At 40.4% G+C, this 18,278-nt stretch overlaps 2 protein-coding genes across 2 annotated transcripts in view; one reads left to right on the top strand and one right to left on the bottom strand.

Annotated features, from left to right (window-relative positions):
* The window catches only part of LOC138959548 (uncharacterized), a gene marked incomplete in the record, with an annotated part of 76,873 nt that extends 73,394 nt beyond the window's left edge, over positions 1 to 3,479 (top strand). The window contains 1 exon segment of the mRNA XM_070331069.1: positions 2,431 to 3,479. Within this exon segment, the coding sequence (XP_070187170.1) occupies positions 2,431 to 2,812 (382 nt within the window).
* An 8,268-nt stretch (positions 3,480 to 11,747) lies between these two features.
* Positions 11,748 to 18,278, bottom strand: part of LOC138953779 (glutamate receptor ionotropic, NMDA 2C-like) — a 12,386-nt gene continuing 5,855 nt past the window's right edge. Inside the window, exons 3-8 of the mRNA XM_070325688.1 lie at positions 17,208 to 17,428; positions 16,258 to 16,418; positions 14,443 to 14,624; positions 13,724 to 13,986; positions 12,560 to 12,723; positions 11,748 to 11,910 (exon numbers count right to left, since the gene is read on the bottom strand). Coding sequence (XP_070181789.1) covers positions 11,748 to 11,910; positions 12,560 to 12,723; positions 13,724 to 13,986; positions 14,443 to 14,624; positions 16,258 to 16,418; positions 17,208 to 17,428 — 1,154 coding nt within the window. The remainder of the gene's footprint in view (positions 11,911 to 12,559; positions 12,724 to 13,723; positions 13,987 to 14,442; positions 14,625 to 16,257; positions 16,419 to 17,207; positions 17,429 to 18,278) is intronic.

Genomic DNA, 18,278 nt, shown 5'->3' with positions numbered 1-18,278 from the left:
AGAGGCTACCTTGTATTATAACTTAGCATAGCCTTCCAATGCGATAGCGGTGTTTTGTGCCTGTGCGAAGAATCGTGAAAAGAGCTGCGTGTACAGAGTGACCACAACACACACCTTTATAATGTTAATAATTCCCACATGTGTTCAGCTATTTAATTTATATTGACTGTACATTAGCTTGAGATGTATGATGAAAATTTCAAAAAAGTTTCAAGTATTTAAGTCAAGCGATTTTATTGTTACGCTTTTTAAAATATATTTTTCAAATTCGGGGATTGTTTCAACAGAAGGAGGTTAGACATTGGGCATTACACTCTCATCCGACTTTGAACCCTTCAGATTCCCTGTAATTGCTGTTTCAACTCATATGTTGTCTAAAGATAGTTACTGAATGCAAGGCCCTTCACAAAAACCAACAGGTAGAAATCTGGAGGGCTAATATCAGGTTAGTGTGGCTACCATGCACTTAGTGCAACGCATCGTACTTTTGAGTCAATCCCCGACTTTGGAATATAATTTCAACAGAGCACAACAGACAAGCTTGAAACTTGGTGAACTTTTCATCCCATATCTGGAGCCGATGTACACCGAGTAATTAGCAATTTAGCAGGTGGAATGTTTTGTTTGTTTTTTGTTGGGAGGGGGGGGGGTATAAATAATTATCAATGTTTACAATCATGATTTTTGCGTGCACTCCTTTGGCCTTTTGCGTGCAAGCGTACGCACTGGTATTGGCGGAAGAGCCAATGAAACTCCATGGTGCTTTTCGTTCATTTACTGTTGCTTTTAAAAACACAGATCAAGATTGATATTCGTAGCTCAGGCTTTAAGAACGTGATTTAACGCCACAAGATCAGTTTTTGCCCTTACGAAACGAACGCATCCAATGCACTTCTTCGCTTATTAGCAAAATGGGGATATGGGGAACAAAAACGGTTGATTCATCTGGAATGTACAATCCAATCTCACAAGCGAAAAAAAGAATAATAAGGTTATATTATTTGTTTGACTTTTTTTGTTTGCTTCCTTCTCTATTGCCGTGTGTTTCGTTTTCATTTGTATTTATCTTCCTAATCGAATTAAGAGCTATTTGAACAAATTGAGAATGAAGATCACGCACAGAACAGATTGTGTGAACTGATGATACAACATTGTAAGAATTTAAAAAACAAAACATTATTTCTCTATTACGTTATTTGTTGCCTCTTGGAGTCTATTGCAAATGAAATACAAACAGTGTGCGTCTGTGTGAGTGTCTCGTTGGCTGGCTGTCCGTGTATTCATGTGTGTTTGTGTGTCTGTGTATCTGTGTTTGTCTCTGTGTGTCTGTTGTTACCAGCGCAACTTCCGACGGATATGCAGCAGAGAAAGAAGTCAACATATGCATGCATTGACATTTTAATTTGACAACTGGGTACATAGGTTCAGGTTTTGATAAAGTCGTTCAAACGATTTGTCCATATTCTCCGATTACAGGTGTGTTTTTTTCTTTTATAAGCCTAAAACATTTGTGGAAACTTACGAAGTAAAGCTTTTAACTCGCACAAGAATACCGTATAACGGACTATATCAGCGTTGTATACACTGTATTTAGCATCTAAATCCGTAACCAGATCGAATGTTAGATCACAGTTATTTTTCTGTTCGTGCTATTCAATCTTGTTGTCACAAATTCCTCAAGGCCGTCAGTAAATAAAACAAAAACCTGATAAGGTCCACGGACAAATTACCGGTCAAATTGTCTAGAATTAGCCAATCAGTCAAATACGTAATTGGAACGGCTAATATCTTTGTTTTCTGGGCTGTATCAGTTGGCAAAAAACAACAACACTTTGATGCCAGAAATATTGTTTCCGTGCGTGCTGGTTTGCGTGGTTTTAATTTCCAGATGTGTGTATGTGTGTCATGCGCCAGTTGGTGATTATAGTCGCCGTTTAACTCATGCTTGTTGTGTCTGTGTGTGTGTGCTGGGGAGAGAGAGGAGGGGCTAATAGGGTATGTCTATGTCTGTGTATCGGTCTGTCTGTCTGTCTGTCTGTCTGTCTGTCTGTCTGTCTCTCTCTCTCTCTCTCTGTCTCTCTCTCTCTCTGTATTTCTCTCTCTCTTTCTCTCTCTCTCTTTGTCTCTCTTTATTTCTCTCTCTCTTTCTCTCTCTCTCTCTTTGTCTCTCTTTGTCTCTCTATTTAGTTCGCTCTCTCTCACTTTTCTTTTGATAGATATGCTATATAGATTTAGAGAAACAGACAAACATACAAATAGACAGTCAGACAGATAGACAGTCAAACCGACAGATAAACATGTATGATTTTGACAAGGTAGGTATAGATAGATATTATTATAAGTAGGTTTTCATGTGAGAAGTCAAATAAAGATATGTATAGATACAAAGATTGCAGCCATGATGAAGATATACTGTCGTTTTCATTGCAGAAAACAGACGGCAGAGGACGGCGGGGCAGGGGCAAGCAAGCCTGTGTGGACCTATGACCCGGAAGCGACCTTACAAAAAGATGGTGTCCCTCGCAAACGAGCCGTCCTATCAGCGCCGATTCCTGTAAACTCGCGCGGAAGCAAAGACCCTTTGCTCAACAACTCGCATCGAAACGGCGGCGTAGAGCCTATATCAGGAACGACAATTCCGCCGCGACCTCCTGCAGAGGACAGGAGTTACGACCCAGTTCCCGCCAGTTCTCAGAATGACAGTCAAGGGCCACCAGAAGCCAGGAGTTCTCTCCCTCGAAGGACTCGAGTCAGTGACGGCAAGATTTATGAAAATGTGGATGGTGGTATTGATATTGAGAGCTCCATTTGATGGTGAATGTGTGAAGTGGCTGGCCTTGTACTTGTGTCTTTGAACCACTAGTGTGTGTGATTTTTACTTATATACAGACGACAACATGCTAAGTACTAAGCAAGAAAGTGTGTCAGTGATTCGTATTTGTATACAGACACAAAAAAACGCTAAGTGCTAAGCAAAATGTGTGTGATTTTGACTTCTGTATAGACGACGGTGTCGTGATATTTTACGGAGAGATGAATATAATATTGTCGTTTTAATGAACGGGCTCGGAGATGTGTGCATGAAAGGGGTGCAGTTCTTGCAAAAATGTTGCTAATTCAACAGACTTCGAAAACATGTATACGTACTTTATTTCTGTTGTTCGAAGGGTGGATTAATGTAAGACTGATTGTGACTCTAATGTACTTGGCTTTAACGGTTTGTTTTGAAAATGCTGAACACTACTGATACAGTTTGGGGAAAAATCTGCTTTGTTCAATGGATCTTCAAGCTGCTAACTCCTGTTGTGTGTACCGTTTACAAATTCGACGAAAAACTGCTTAAAACTGCTGATATTGTGGTGACAATATGCGGAATGAAACGCACGTGTGGATGTGGAGGGTTTCAAACCTTGAACGAATTTACTGGTTTTAAGACACACATGAGACAAGTACAGTTACATGGAGGCGTTGAGGAGGACAAGGAGAAGGAGGGGGAGGGGGGGGGGAGGGGAGGGTGAAAACAGAGCTCGGTGGTCGCGCGATCAAAGAATATGCATAATAACAATAAATTGACTATGGGAGAATTGTGTTTTGACATGTAAAAGCCAGAGCACATTTGTGGTGGTGTATATGCACGCCTAGATGACAAGGATTGTACGTTTAAGTGAAAATAAGAAACAGCTATAGATAAAGAGCATGCATCACAGAAACTGTATTTGCGTAGCACATCAACAGATTTTTTTGTAACGCGTGCTACAACACTGTCAGGGAAAATGAAGTTAGAAAAGCACAACGAAAAGAAACAGCAGAAGAAGAAATTGGCTAACAGGCAAGACTAAAACAAGGGCAACAGGTTTCTGTGCTTCTGCGCTCACTTGGCCAAAGATGTTTGATGGAGTAATGTCCCTCTAAGAGGATGCTAAGACTCGCAGAACCTTTTTTTTATAACTTTGTTAAGTCATCGAACTATGCTGAAATAGAATACTGAGTATACTCATTTCATCATGCTGATAAATTGCCGGTGTCATTTATTCATGTGGTTAAATACTTTCGTTTCATCAAATAAATATTATATTATTTTTGAAGCAGGAGTTAAACTGGACAGCAAGCGATAACTATTTGCTGTTGTGATTGCTTGCAGTATTGTATCAGTATTGTGGACTTCCCATTGACTATTGCTATTGTAGGATTGCAGTGAGTGTTCATGTTGTGTTTGTGTCGTTTTTGATAGTAGGGCGTGTAATTCTATGCAACATTATAACATCGCCAAAAAATCAGCACTGCGTCAGACAGCTCTTACTGTACATAGTGTGGTGTGGTTTTTATTTTTGTTTTACCCGATCTATATTGTTTTGGTACCCCGTTTAAGTAATGGTTCCAACACAAAAGTATTAGAGTGTCACTGATACTGAATGTCGTCTGACGAAAACAATGTATCAAGTATGAAAGGTTGTACTGGGTTTTGATCCTAAATATTTAAGATAGATACGATAAGATAAGAAAATGTAAATGTCTATTTTCAGTTTACACAAACATGGACATTTTTCTTACACACACACACACACATTTGCAGTACTCTATTCAATCTCCCCTGCCATCCATCGCACCCCCCTCCACACCCCCATCGCCATTACCTGCCCTCCGTCGACCCCTCCCCTTTACTTGGCTTTGTCGACATGGTATGTACCTGTTGTTATGTGTATTTCCCTTGTTTGGTTCCTGTTACCAGGAGGTAGAGACACGCTTATGGTTTTAGTATTAAGTATATTCTATATTGTGTGCAATGTTTTAGTCTTGGATTCATGTTGCACGGGTCTTCTAAGTCGAGGAGAAAGTTGTGTGTGTGTGTGTGTGTGTGCGCGTGCGTGCGTGCGTGCATGCGTGCGTGTGTGTGTATGTGTGTGTGCGTGCGTGTGTGTGTGTGTGTGTGTGTGTGTGTGTGTGTGTGTGTGTGTGTGCACGTTTGAGCCGTTAAAATATTTGAAGAGGTAAAAATGGTATAATGTTGTAGCAGTATCCTTTGATCTACTGTACCCATTAAAATGTTCTAACGCTGAACCCTGTGTATATTTAGTGTAAATCTACTCCACTACAGCTGTTTGTGTTTGACACTAGTATTTAGTGTTAGCTGCGTCGTGTTTGTCGCATTAACGAAGCAAACTCGTCTCCAAACCTATATTCTGTTTAATTATGTAGCTCTTCCGCGTGAATCTTGTCTGTAGTCTGATATGTGAGTGTATAATGTTGTCTAGCTGGTTATGTTTATATGAGAAGATGTTAGTGCTGTTTGTGTCGTTCTGGGACGTGTGAATATCAAGCGGATCTGTGTGAAGAATTATAATTTGCAGTCAAGCTTGAACAAAATTAGCTAAACCTGTATGACCTTTGCTAAGAAGAAAAAAAACTGAAAAAATAACAGTAACAGTTGAATCACTTGTTCTATTCTTAGACGTTCCGGCTGTTTCAATGTAAACTGTGTTTGCTTTATGATATTATATACCCCTTGACCTTTTGTCGTCCGCGAACTGTGTTAGATTAACAGGCTGACAGTGTGATACATGCATATTAAGAAGTACGGAACTTTTGTATTTGTATGTTTTGCTACAACCGAATTATGTTCTAATATGTGTGTGTGTGTGTGTGTGTGTGTGTGTGTGTGTGTGTGTGTGTGTGTGTGTCTGTGTGTGTGTGTGTGTGTGTGTGTGTGTGTGTGTGTGTGTGTGTGTGTGTGTGTGCACACAATGTGAGTGCCTAAGTGCGTGTATTTGTCTGTGGCTGTTAGTGTATGTTTGTTTTTGTTTCTTGGCTTCAAAATATTTAGTTAAAGTCTATGCTTTGGACCTGCAGATTATGCGTGTTAGTAATGTACACTTTTCTTTATTATCTAAACTTAGCACACACACAAAATATTGCACCAAAGTTCCCACCACAACTAAAACATTCATTCCCGTGTCATTTAATTGTGTGTGTCATTTAATTCAATGCCCCTAAAGATACTTACTTTGGTTATCTTGAACATTTTTCAGATCAAATTTGTCTGTTTCTCGGGTCATGTGACCGCCGTTCAAAATCGACCTGAGAAAAAACGTAAGTTGCTAAGACATTTTATTTGAGTATGACCATGATTTGTGCTAATTCCCTATCAAAACATTCTGCGGTTACGCGTAATTGGGCATCGCTGTAGCACAGTAATCATCAAGACAAATCCAGCTTCTTTACAGGACCAGCAAACTTACACCAATGTTCAAACTCAAATGAGACTTGGGCAGAACTTGTATTAATCATTTGTCTGCAAGCATGAGGAGACAGGGCTATTTTGGATATTAGTATATCAATCTATGTCGGGTTTTATAATCTTTCTGGAAAATTGCATAACATCTGAACAAATACCTGTACGGATCACATATTATACACATAAGTACGTCTCGAATGCAGGGATACATTCACGAAAGTGTCAATACAATCCACCAGTTCATTGCTGCAATGCAGACCTTTTTGGTCATTGTATCCCTCGAAATTGACGCAAAACGTCCCGTTTTCACCCGCTCATGTTATCAACACCTGCATCAGTTAGTTAGTTAGTTAGTTGTTGCTTTTTGGGTCCAGCGGACCATATAGGCCAAATCAGGACCCCTGCATCAGTTGAAATGACTAAAACACACACATTACGCCAGATAGCTAAGCAAAACAACCAGTTCTTGATTATAATCGATATGACTTTCTTATTCTATGTGTAAAAGTTCCCAAGTTATGCCTATCCTGAATTTTCGTCTAATGTTTAATTGGTACCTTACGTTTTTGTAAGGCGAATTTGGGGATACCCTGATTTGAGCAGCGGTCTCGTGACTCTAAAAAAATCTTTGATCCGAAAAGTGCGCCCGTCATTTGAAGTTGCTTTAATAGCATAGACAATTTAAATGAAATTGAACGGTAATGAGTGTTTTAATTGGGGTACACATTTGGTGCACTAACGTTGTTGCTGATTTCAGTTAATCTAGCGTACAGAACCTTGTCTTATTTCCAACGCTGGCTGTAAATATGCTACCACAGAGTTGATTTATTTGCTCATGAACCATGCTCAAACCTAGCTATTGTCTCGACTTCGTTCAAAAAGAGCAATCGATTTTTTTGTTAGGGTCGTTAGATAAATTAATGGGAAATGTATGCATATGCATGTATTGTTTCAAAAATGTAAATAGTGTAATGTTCTTTGCTGAAACTATCCTTGTGTGATCAGTGTTACGCTATGAACCAATGCAATATACATTTAAACAGTATTGTGAGTGTGTGTGTGTGTGTGTGTGTGTGTGTGTGTGTGTTTGTGAGTGTGAGTGTGTGTTTGTGTGTGTGTTAGTGTGTGTGTGTGTGTGTGTGTGTGTGTGTGTGTGTGTGTGTGTGTGTGTGTGTGTGTGTGTGTGTGTGTGTGTGTGTGTGTGTGTGTTATACAGGCAGACAGACAGTCGGACAGAACGAACGAACGAACGAACGAACGAACAAACGAAGAAATTTTATTTTACAAGGATAAAGGTTTAAGGCACATTGCCTTGTCTAACAACCTGTCCTTAAACTAATACTAAACATATCAATTCAACAAAGAAGCATACACATGGACAGAAAAAATAGATAAACAATGCTCATGCAACCAGAATATAAAATGGAATAAAAAATAATTCGCAGAAAATTAGAAAGACCACAATAAAGAAGGAAAGAAGTAATGAAAATAAGAGGGGAAAAAGCACACACACACACACACACACACACACACACACACACACACACACACACACACACACACACACACACACACACACAAGCAAACAAACAAACAAACACACAAACAAACAAGCCATATGCAATCAGACAGAGAGAGAGAGAGAGAGACAATTTGCACGCTGATTGTGTAAGCACAGCGGTCACCATCGTTAATTGACACCCAATAACAAGACATTCAAAGCATCGACTACAATTTGAATCGGAACAACAGGTTGGAGTAACTTCGTGCGTGATCTTAATTTAACAACAAAAACAATTTCGTTATGTTTAAACTACCAGTTATATGAATGAATCGGGCAAGGTTTGTTAAAACAACACACTCGTGTTACGTTTTTGAAGCAAACATTTAAAGGAAATTAAATAAATCAGCAAAGCTGTTTGAGTTGTTCTATTTCACTGTCGTACTTTATGAAAATTAAATCAAGAGACTATAAAATACACACTTTTACGGAGACTAACATCTACAAATAGGTACACACACAAACACACACACACACACACACACACACACACACACACACACACACACACACACACACACACACACACACACACACACACACACACACACACACAAACACAAACACACACACAGACGCGCGCGCACACACACACACACACCCACACACACACACACAGACGCGCGCTCACACACACACGCAAACGCACACACACGCAAACGCACACACACGTGCACTCACGCGCGCACACAGTGCATGCATGTGCACAATCAAACGACATATTGTATTAACGGACACAAAAGTATACACAATGACTGGAAGACAATACTAATCGTACACTGCTCACACAACCACAAGAAGACAAGTAGCAACACTGTTGGGCAAGCTCAACATACGTACAATCCGCGAAGGATTAACTTCAAATCCCACAACAGATTCATATTCGACTTAACTGTACCCATTTCATGACAACAAAGAAGACACAAACTTCATTTGAGCATGGACATTGGTTCAGTAATATTTTGACAAAGTTAGGCTTGATCTCAAGTAAATTCAAAAGAAAAAGGAGCCTTTCAAAATAAGCGGGTGGGGAAAAGGGGTCAAGATAGGGGCGGGGATTGGGACGGAGGAGAAACCCTCGCAGGTACTTTGCTTCTAATGATGAAAGTGCTTTAGTGATATCGCTGCCGAAAAGGGCGGTTTGCAGTGTGACTATACATGCCACACACGTGCTGGTATTGCTTAACGAACAATACATGTCATTCTCAATGAAAAAGGCGCAACATCTCTGTCATTTCAATACAGCTTTCTGATTCCATTTGCTGGTGCACCTTGAATCATTTGTACCATATAATACATTAGTAGAGTTTGGAAGCTATGGTAGCAGGTTTGTATTTCCTTGGTTTACCTGTGACAACCTGTGGTTCGGGATCTATACTCATTATGTGTCTATCAACAGCCATTAATGTGTAGACGTTTTAGTATCCACAAGGGAAGACTGCTTACCAGAAGGCGTAATGAAGCATGCATCTGCTTGAAGATTATCAGTACAATATGGACGATAACCCGTCCAGAACTGAATAAGAATTTAAAATGTTCTAAATGCAGTCGCTTTGTAATGCATCAGTGATGGCATGTGAAACTAAACAATTTCTGAACTTCCCATTCAAACATTATCGATAGCCTACCTCCGGTGTGTGTGGTTGTTTTCACTAAGAATCAGTACCAATCTGTTAATTTTACAGCTGTAGTTTCTGGTTTGAGAGCTCCTGGAGGTAGACAACATGTATTTACCGTCCCAGGTAGGTGGTGCTGCAATTGGCTTAATTCTCACTTCCAGGTTGTGTAATGATTGGTCAAATAGTTCCATATTGTGCAATATTAAGTTTCCCCTTCCTGATGATGATGTTCGTACTGGTGTTACATCTAACATATGTTACGATGAGTGGTCTAGGGCCATCATAAATTGCTTCCCGTTGATCCTCAAAAGCCTCTGATATATGTGTCCAGGCGCGTGAAAGAAGGTCCAATCGTCATCGTGTTGTGAACCGCGATTTGGCAAACTCCCTCAGAGGTGGACATACGTTACGCAGCAACATATTACGTCAATATTTAGTGTGTACAGGTAATATATAGCAGGTATTACTCTGCACATAATTTGCATCGAGTTATGTCATCCGGTCTGAGTTGAAGGCAGCAAACTTAAATGAGCATCGCCCATTCTTTAAATAATAACCGTAGAACATAAAGGCCACATGTAAGGACTATCATATTCACTGCTATTGGAAACAACACCGTTAAAGGGATATAACTGACCAAAAGGCTGTCTCCAATCGCCCCACGGGCTGTACAGTTTGTGTTGGGGGTTGTAATTATGTCACCGCACACCATGGTTAATTTAAAATATGTGTTATAGTGCTCAATTATGCACAGTTGAAACGGCTGTGTTTGAGTAATGTTTTCAACGGCCGTCAGGAGTCCAATAAGAGATCGCAGAAGACAACCGCTCGCCGATTAAAAGGTATTTTCGAGCAAATCAGTGCAGGAGTATCTAAATGACAGCACAATCAATGTTCATCGAAAATGTTAAGGTCCAATTCGCAAAAACATTGCCCCAACATGGTGACTTATATGGTTCATATTAGAATAAAGTTTGCTTGCGTGTGGTCATCTTCAAGCTGACAACAGCATACGAGTGTTTGAAGATAGAGATGTTGGTCATAGACAGCATCCGCAGACTCGGGTACTTCACCCACAAAGCACACACAATTTCTAAGAGCATCTCGTCCAGCAGCTGACCAAAGAAGGGTACTACTTCGTAAGGCCTAGAAGCTCTGACTGACGTACAAATACGACCCACACCGAGGGTACGTACACACTGAAAGGTTCCTTTGTATCTATCAATTAAGTAAAATCAAAATGTCATATCCGAAGTAACAAAGGTTCGTTGCAAGAACTCATACAGCTGAAGAAGAGATGTTCTTCGCAGGTGAAACCTATTATGGTTTTCCTCCATAACAGACAGCAGTGTTAGTTCAGAGACAGTGTTGTCTTTGTTGCACAATCTCGTGGATTTGAAAATTGCAGCGTTTTGAGGAATAACAGTGCTTACACACCATGTCCACTGCACATTTCATGGGTTTGTTATTTGCTTTGAGGAATAACACTAATAAAACACCATGTCCGTTGAACAATCTCATTGGTTTGTCATTTGCCTTGAGGAATAACACTAATAAAACACCACGTCCGTTGAACAATTTCATTGGTTTGTCATTTGCCTTGAGGAATAACACTAATAAAACACCATGTCCGTTGAACAATTTCATTGGTTTGTTATTTGCTTTGAGGAATAACACTAATAAAACACCACGTCCGTTGAACAATTTCATTGGTTTGTCATTTGCCTTGAGGAATAACACTAATAAAACACCATGTCCGTTGAACAATTTCATTGGTTTGTTATTTGCTTTGAGGAATAACACTAATAAAACACCACGTCCGTTGAACAATTTCATTGGTTTGTCATTTGCCTTGAGGAATAACACTAATAAAACACCACGTCCGTTGAACAATCTCATTGGTTTGTCATTTGCCTTGAGGAATAACACTAATAAAACACCACGTCCGTTGAACAATCTCATTGGTTTGTCATTTGCCTTGAGGAATAACACTAATAAAACACCATGTCCGTTGAACAATCTCATTGGTTTGTTATTTGCCTTGACGAATAACACTATTAAAATACCATTTCCGTTGAACAAGTTCATTGGTTTGATATGTGCAGCGTCGCGAACTTCAAGGTGAGGAATAACATTAGTTAAACACCATGTCCGCTACACAATCTCATTGGTTTGTTGATTGGAACGTCTCAAACTTTTCCTTGAGGAATAACAGTGATAAAACACCATATGACTAACACAATCTCATTGAATTGTTATTTGCAACGTCTAAAACTGTTCTTTGAGTAATAAGGAGTGTGATAGAACAACGCCACAATAGTGCTCCGCATGCGTGCTACAAGAGAGTGACTTTGGGGCACACGGGCTCCTCGTGGTCCTCATTGATGTACACGTCAGTGTTGGGCCTCCGTGGTCCGTTGGTGGCTCTCGCTGCCACTTTGTCTGGATCATACCGCCACACCTCTCCCGCCCGTGCCTCTTTCTCTGCTGCTAAGGTTCTGCAGACGAACAAAACAATATAGATAATGAGCTAATGATACACTGTCAAGAACTTTAGACTTATTGGCAATGCCAATAACAGCAGAAACAATGACAAGAACTAATAATAATAATAATAATAATAATAATAATAATAATAATAATAATAATAATAGTAATTATAAAACATTCTTCTATAGCGCTGTTCACCGCGAGAAAACAGTCTCATGGCGCTTTACATAACAAATATCAGCAGCAGCAACGACACCCATTAGGACCCTCGCCAAAATAGAAATAAAACACACACACACACACACACACACATACACACACACACACACACTCTCCCACACACACACACACACACATACACACAAACACACACACACACACACACACACACTCTCTCTCTCTCTCTCTCTCTCTCTCTCTCTCCCCAACAGAATCTTCTCCCCTCACTGACGCTATTCTGCAATCGTTCTTCACTCACGCTATTTATTTCTGCAATCGCCCTATTTCCAGCCTGGCCATGTCCAGTCGGTGGTTGGCCTTCCAGATCTGATGCACACATGATTCCGACAACACGCATGCAAATCCCCTGACATCTCCTCCCCCCCCCCCCACCCCCTCCACACTGTCTCCCCTAAACAACTGTCTCCAACCACTCACGCTATTTCTTTCTGCAAACGCCCTATCTCCAGCCTGGCCATGTCCAGCCTGTGATTGGCCTTCCAGATCTGGTGCTCGCAGGCAGAGTTCCGGCACCTGTGCGTCTGGTGGTGCTGTAGGGCGTCGTGAACAGACTGCTGGAAGGACAGCGACATTCCCATACTCTGCAACACACATAACACCATGCGTAAATTGCAAGGGCCACAGACAGTTTGATCGCGTTGGTAGCGGTGATCCGAATGTACATGGGCTAATCGGTGTCGAAGTGAAGGCAGTAGGCCCTACCCTAGCTGTGATGTGAAGAAATGAAGACGGCATACACGATACAAACATGACGTTACGCTGCGTGCAATGAAAAGACAGACTCGATATTGGAAATCCAATAACGTGAATCAAGCAAAATGTGTGCATCGTTTTATCGCGTGCGACATTAGGCTGTATTCCGATACCCCGTCCCCTCCCTTCCCACTGCAAGGGGCCGATGGCCTATAGCAAATACATGTTCGTATTCGTATATATATAACATCATCCAGAAAGGACAACACTTAAAACGCACCCAGAAAAAGATCCTGTTATTCATGTCAAAGATTACATGGTTTTATGTATACATAAACACACAAAACAATAATATCTTGCATACATTCCCCAAAGACGGAGTGTGAATGCCTAAAATGGGGTTGGCGTGGATCATACTCATATATTTATATCGGTTGAATGCACAATGATCTTATTCTGAATTTCATGAAACATTCACCGATATGGCAATGTTCAATAATATAGTCTCTGGTTTTATATCAGCTGCTAAAAGGGTTGAGAAAAAAAACATCAGTAAAAAACGACAATGTTAAAAGCTCATCTCCAATATAATACACGACAACAATCATAAGACCATTGCATCCCTTTACAAAGCGGATGAGCGTGCAGACATGGCGATTTCCAATAAGGCATTACGTCTTTTTCCGATATATGCTGACAGAACCGATCAAAAACAAAAAAACAATTCAAAACAAAATAAGTCCATTGCTATTTTCCAAGAACGTTTTGTTTCCGGTAGATGCCGACAAAATGGAAAACAACCCACCACCAATCAGAAACGAAATTAATAAGTTAACTACCATTGCAACACGCGATGAAAAAACACTAAACAAAGTTGTGCCAATTTACCATGCTGATCAGCGTACAGCATCCCTTTTTATCCCAGGCGCTGAGACGTCGCCTGCCGAACCAGAAGAGGAAGACCTCCAGCAAAAATGTCAGCGCGGCCAGTCCCGTACCCGCTCCTAGGAGGATGAAAGCGCTGGTAAAGTTGAGGATACCCAGGGTAGAACTGGACACGCCACTGGTAATACCTTTGTTGTTGGCACTCTTCTTCTGCTTCATGTGACACGCGCCGGCCAACCAGAACTCTTTGAGTCGTTCGATCTCCCCTGAAGGAGGGAAGGAAAAACAGTGATTGTTTTTGCTGATGGAAAGTGTCAATCAAATGCTCAGGAGTGGTTAGCAACAAAGATGGATTATTTCTCAAGTCAGATTGCATTCACTTTTGATAAACGTTACCATTATTAGCACACCTCAATATTTCACCATAGCATATTATATAACTGGTGTGTTATTCCTACATTGAATTTCAACCTCAATATCCAACAACAACGACAACAACATCTACCACCACCACCACCCCCACAACCACCACCACCACCAACAACAACAACAACAACAACAACAACAACAACAACAACAACAACAACAACAACAACAACAACAACAACAACAGTCGAGCCGTGCACCATATTTCTTGTCTACTGATTAGAACCGACATCCATTTAGCATCATTCAAACAATACAATATATAACAAAGACTTCTTACACTAGTAGCTGCCCACCTTTCTTTTGAAGTTCCAGTATGATGGTATTGACCCTCGCCAGCCAGTTAGAACCTGGGGGGAAGGCGATTCCATAGCCAGACATGGCGTACCACTTGCCCACAGTAATCAGGCGACAGTCCGCGTCCTTTCCAGCCTGGTATTCCAGAACTGTGGCGTCGTAGATAAAGGCGTGAAGTTTTCTGCAAAGCCATCGGAAAACAGTGAACAGACAACCTGGACGGGATCTATCAACGCAAACGCCAACAACAACTTCTGTTTCTTTAACTCTTGAGATCAAGGAAACGATCTTATCTTAGCCTGGTTTTCCAGAACTGTGGCGTCGTAGATAAAGGTGTGACATTTTCTGCAAAGTCATTGGAAAAAAATGTGAACAGAAAACCTGGAAGCGATCTATCAGCGTAAATGTCAACAGAAACTTTTTTTTTTCTTTAACTCACGTCATCTTGAGATCAAGGAAACGTTTATCATTTTATCATCTTGAGATCAAGGACACGTTTATCATTTTATCATCTTGAGATCAAGGACACGTTTATCATTTTATCATCTTGAGATCAAGGACACGTTTATCATTTTATCATCTTGAGATCAAGGACACGTTTATCATTTTATCATCTTGAGATCAAGGACACGTTTATCATTTTATCATCTTGAGATCAAGGACACGTTTATCATTTTATCATCTTGAGATCAAGGACACGTTTATCATTTTATCATCTTGAGATCAAGGACACGTTTATCATTTTATCATCTTGAGATCAAGGACACGTTTATCATTTTATCATCTGAGCTAAGTCCATTTTCTAGTAAGCGTCTAATTTTCATTGTTTGTCTGTCCTCTTCTAGGTCGATGTACAGTCGAGCCTGTCTAAAGTGACCACCCCATGGACTGACCAACAATGATGGTTATAGACAGGTGGTCGCTATGGACGGATAAATTACCAACAAAAAAACTCGTCAAGGATGTTTTGGAGTAGTTGTTTTGGCCAGGTTGTCGTTATTAAGAGGTTGTCACCGTGGCAGGTTCGAGTGTACTAGTAACTGTTACGCATTGAGTATAACTGAACGTTCCATTAACTAACGAATCTTGTAATTTGATTCTTAATGTTGTAACATAAGCAGTATATCTGTTTCGGGTTTTCAATACACAGGCAAACAATTCACAAGCTGTTTCTCATCGATTCTTGCTGAACTTTACATGTTTATTTTCCCTTTCGCCTTTGATGCAACAAAAGACAGAGAAGCGACAACAAATTCAGATGCGTACGCAAAAAGCTACACTTTTGAAAATAACAACATACATTGGTCTTTTTGAAACGTGTTTTAACCACTTTGGAGCTTTAACAGTTTAACAAACAAATAGCTTCGTTGTACATGGCACGAAGACATTCAATAAGAGAAAGAGAGAGAGAACGAGAGGAAAAAACACAGACAGGCAGAAAGACAGACAGACAGAGGGAGAGACAGACAGACAGACAGACAGACAGACAGACAGACAAACAGACAAACAGACAAACAGACAGACAGGCAGACAGGCAGATAGACAGACAGACAAGTACAGACAGACAGACAGACAGACAGAGACAGAGAGAGATGGTGACAGAGACAGACAGGCAGACACAGGAATTGAGATCGAGAGACAAACCCAGAGAGGCAGAGACAGAAAGAGTGAACGTCAGAAAGACAGACAGACATACAGCAGCGAGATAATTTCGTAAGCTTATGCCTTGATATCCATGTCTGTATCTGCCTTTCCCTCCTAAAATTGCTATCGTTCGCTACGCCTATCAGAAATACATGAAAACTAGTACTGACTGTGATTTGAGGTTGTAGATTGCATCCTCTACAGAATGCTGGTTGTATTTCTGCATGTACATGTACATGTCACGGTTGTTCTTGAGGATGTTGCTCTCAGTCGAAGTGTTGGGTATAGTCCCGTACTTGAACGGAGGTTTCATCCATAGTGGGTTTTGCAGCTGTGAACAAGAGAATCTTAGGTTCAATAGAAATACCAAGAAACAGTACACAAGAACCAGTGCGGATTATTTCATTTACAAATGTCACGACCAATGTTGAACGAACAAGAAAAACAAACAAAAACCCGAACGCACAAAAACGGCGAGTGATTTACTTCCTGCAGTCAACTTTGACAAGGCTATTTTCCCGGTATCAAAAGAACCCCACGTGCAAGCGTACAATAACTATTCAAAGCTCAGAGCGAATGTCTCAGGGCTTCGAAACCACAAACACACATCCATGCCATTTTCCATCCATGCCATTTTCCAAGGGATAGCAGCAACAATTTTCTTAAGCAAATTTGCCAAGGAGATTGAGTGTGATCAACAAACACACGTGTTTAGCACTTCTTAGAAATCCTCGCGGACTTTACAGTTCATCACGATAGGAATGTTTACAAAATGTTGTCGTGTCGTGTTCGAATTAGCAAACACTTGTACAATGCCTTAGTGATGGAAACATCGCCGTTATCACCGCGTGCATCACTTTTTATTTGAAGATTACTTCATGATTAAGAGAAGCTATTTTGGACTATCGAACACAAATATAACTCTAAGTGAATAATTAAGCTGACGACCATGGCACAATATTTGTTATAGAAGACACGAAGACATCTCAATGTTAGATTGTTTTAACTTTCGATAAGCATTACCTTTATCAGCACACCCCAACACAACATATACAAACCCGACATAGTTATTTACGAACATCGTTTATTCAAACAATACAACAGTTGTTCTACAACTCACTCTCCAGTCCTGAATGCCGGTGAGGTCGTAGTACTCTTCCTTGGTGATCATGAAGGCGGCGAGGTTGGCGGTGTAGGAGGCGAGGAAGACGAGGGCGAAGAGCGCCCAGATGTTGGCCAGAAACTTGCTGGACGTGCCGCGTGGACTGTTGGTGGACACCGCCGCTCCGAACAGCATGGCCCACATTAGCCAGAAGGTGCGGAACAACGAGAACTTGTGCTCTGAAAAATAAAACAAGAATAATTACTTACTAGTACGTTTTGCCGTCTGCAGATCATAATTATAGTGTTTTTATATGTATCTATCATAAGCTTCGTCTCTTAAGGAAATGAGTGTCTTGAAGAGGAAAAGAGGCAGAGAGAGAGAGAGAGAGAGAGAGAGAGAGAGAGAGAGAGAGAGAGAGAGAGAGAGAGAGAGAGAGAGAGAGAGAGAGAGAGAGAGAGAGAGAGAGAGAGAGAGAGAGAGAATTGAATTGAATTGAATTGAACTTTATTTTACGAGGGTGACAGAATAAGCAATGTATACATGCTTCTTTTCATCCGGCCCTCGCCCATCGAGGGGTAACAAACAAGAAGAAATAAAAGATAAGTTTAACAATAGTACAAATGACATATTTACCATAATTAACATGTCAAGCAACCAATAAGACATTTAAATATGCATTAGGATTCTTTAGCAATGCTTGAAAATTATATATAACAGGGAAATATGTGTTTGTATAAAAAAAAAAAACCTTCATGAATTATATATAATCATGTTTTTCAATATTAGAGAGAGAGAGAGAGAGAGAGAGAGAGAGAGAGAGAGAGAGAGAGAGAGAGAGAGAGAGAGAGAGACAAACACACGGAAATATTGATTGATTGATTGATTGATTGATTGATTGATTGATTGATTGATTGATTTTCTCTTAATACGAAAAAATAATACATTTATAAGCCAAGCACAGACATTCTAACTAATGGAAAATAGCTGCAGTAATTATGTTAGTGTTTTACAGAGAAAAAAGCACTCTTTCGATTGATGTAGACGTCCGAGTTGGCAATGTTTGGTTTGCGTCTAAACTGACCAACG

This window comes from Littorina saxatilis, linkage group LG2 (genome assembly GCF_037325665.1).
Source record: "Littorina saxatilis isolate snail1 linkage group LG2, US_GU_Lsax_2.0, whole genome shotgun sequence".
NCBI classification, from domain to species: domain Eukaryota; kingdom Metazoa; phylum Mollusca; class Gastropoda; order Littorinimorpha; family Littorinidae; genus Littorina; species Littorina saxatilis.
Note: the sequence above shows the minus strand (reverse complement) of the source record. Positions and strands in the feature narration are given on the sequence as shown.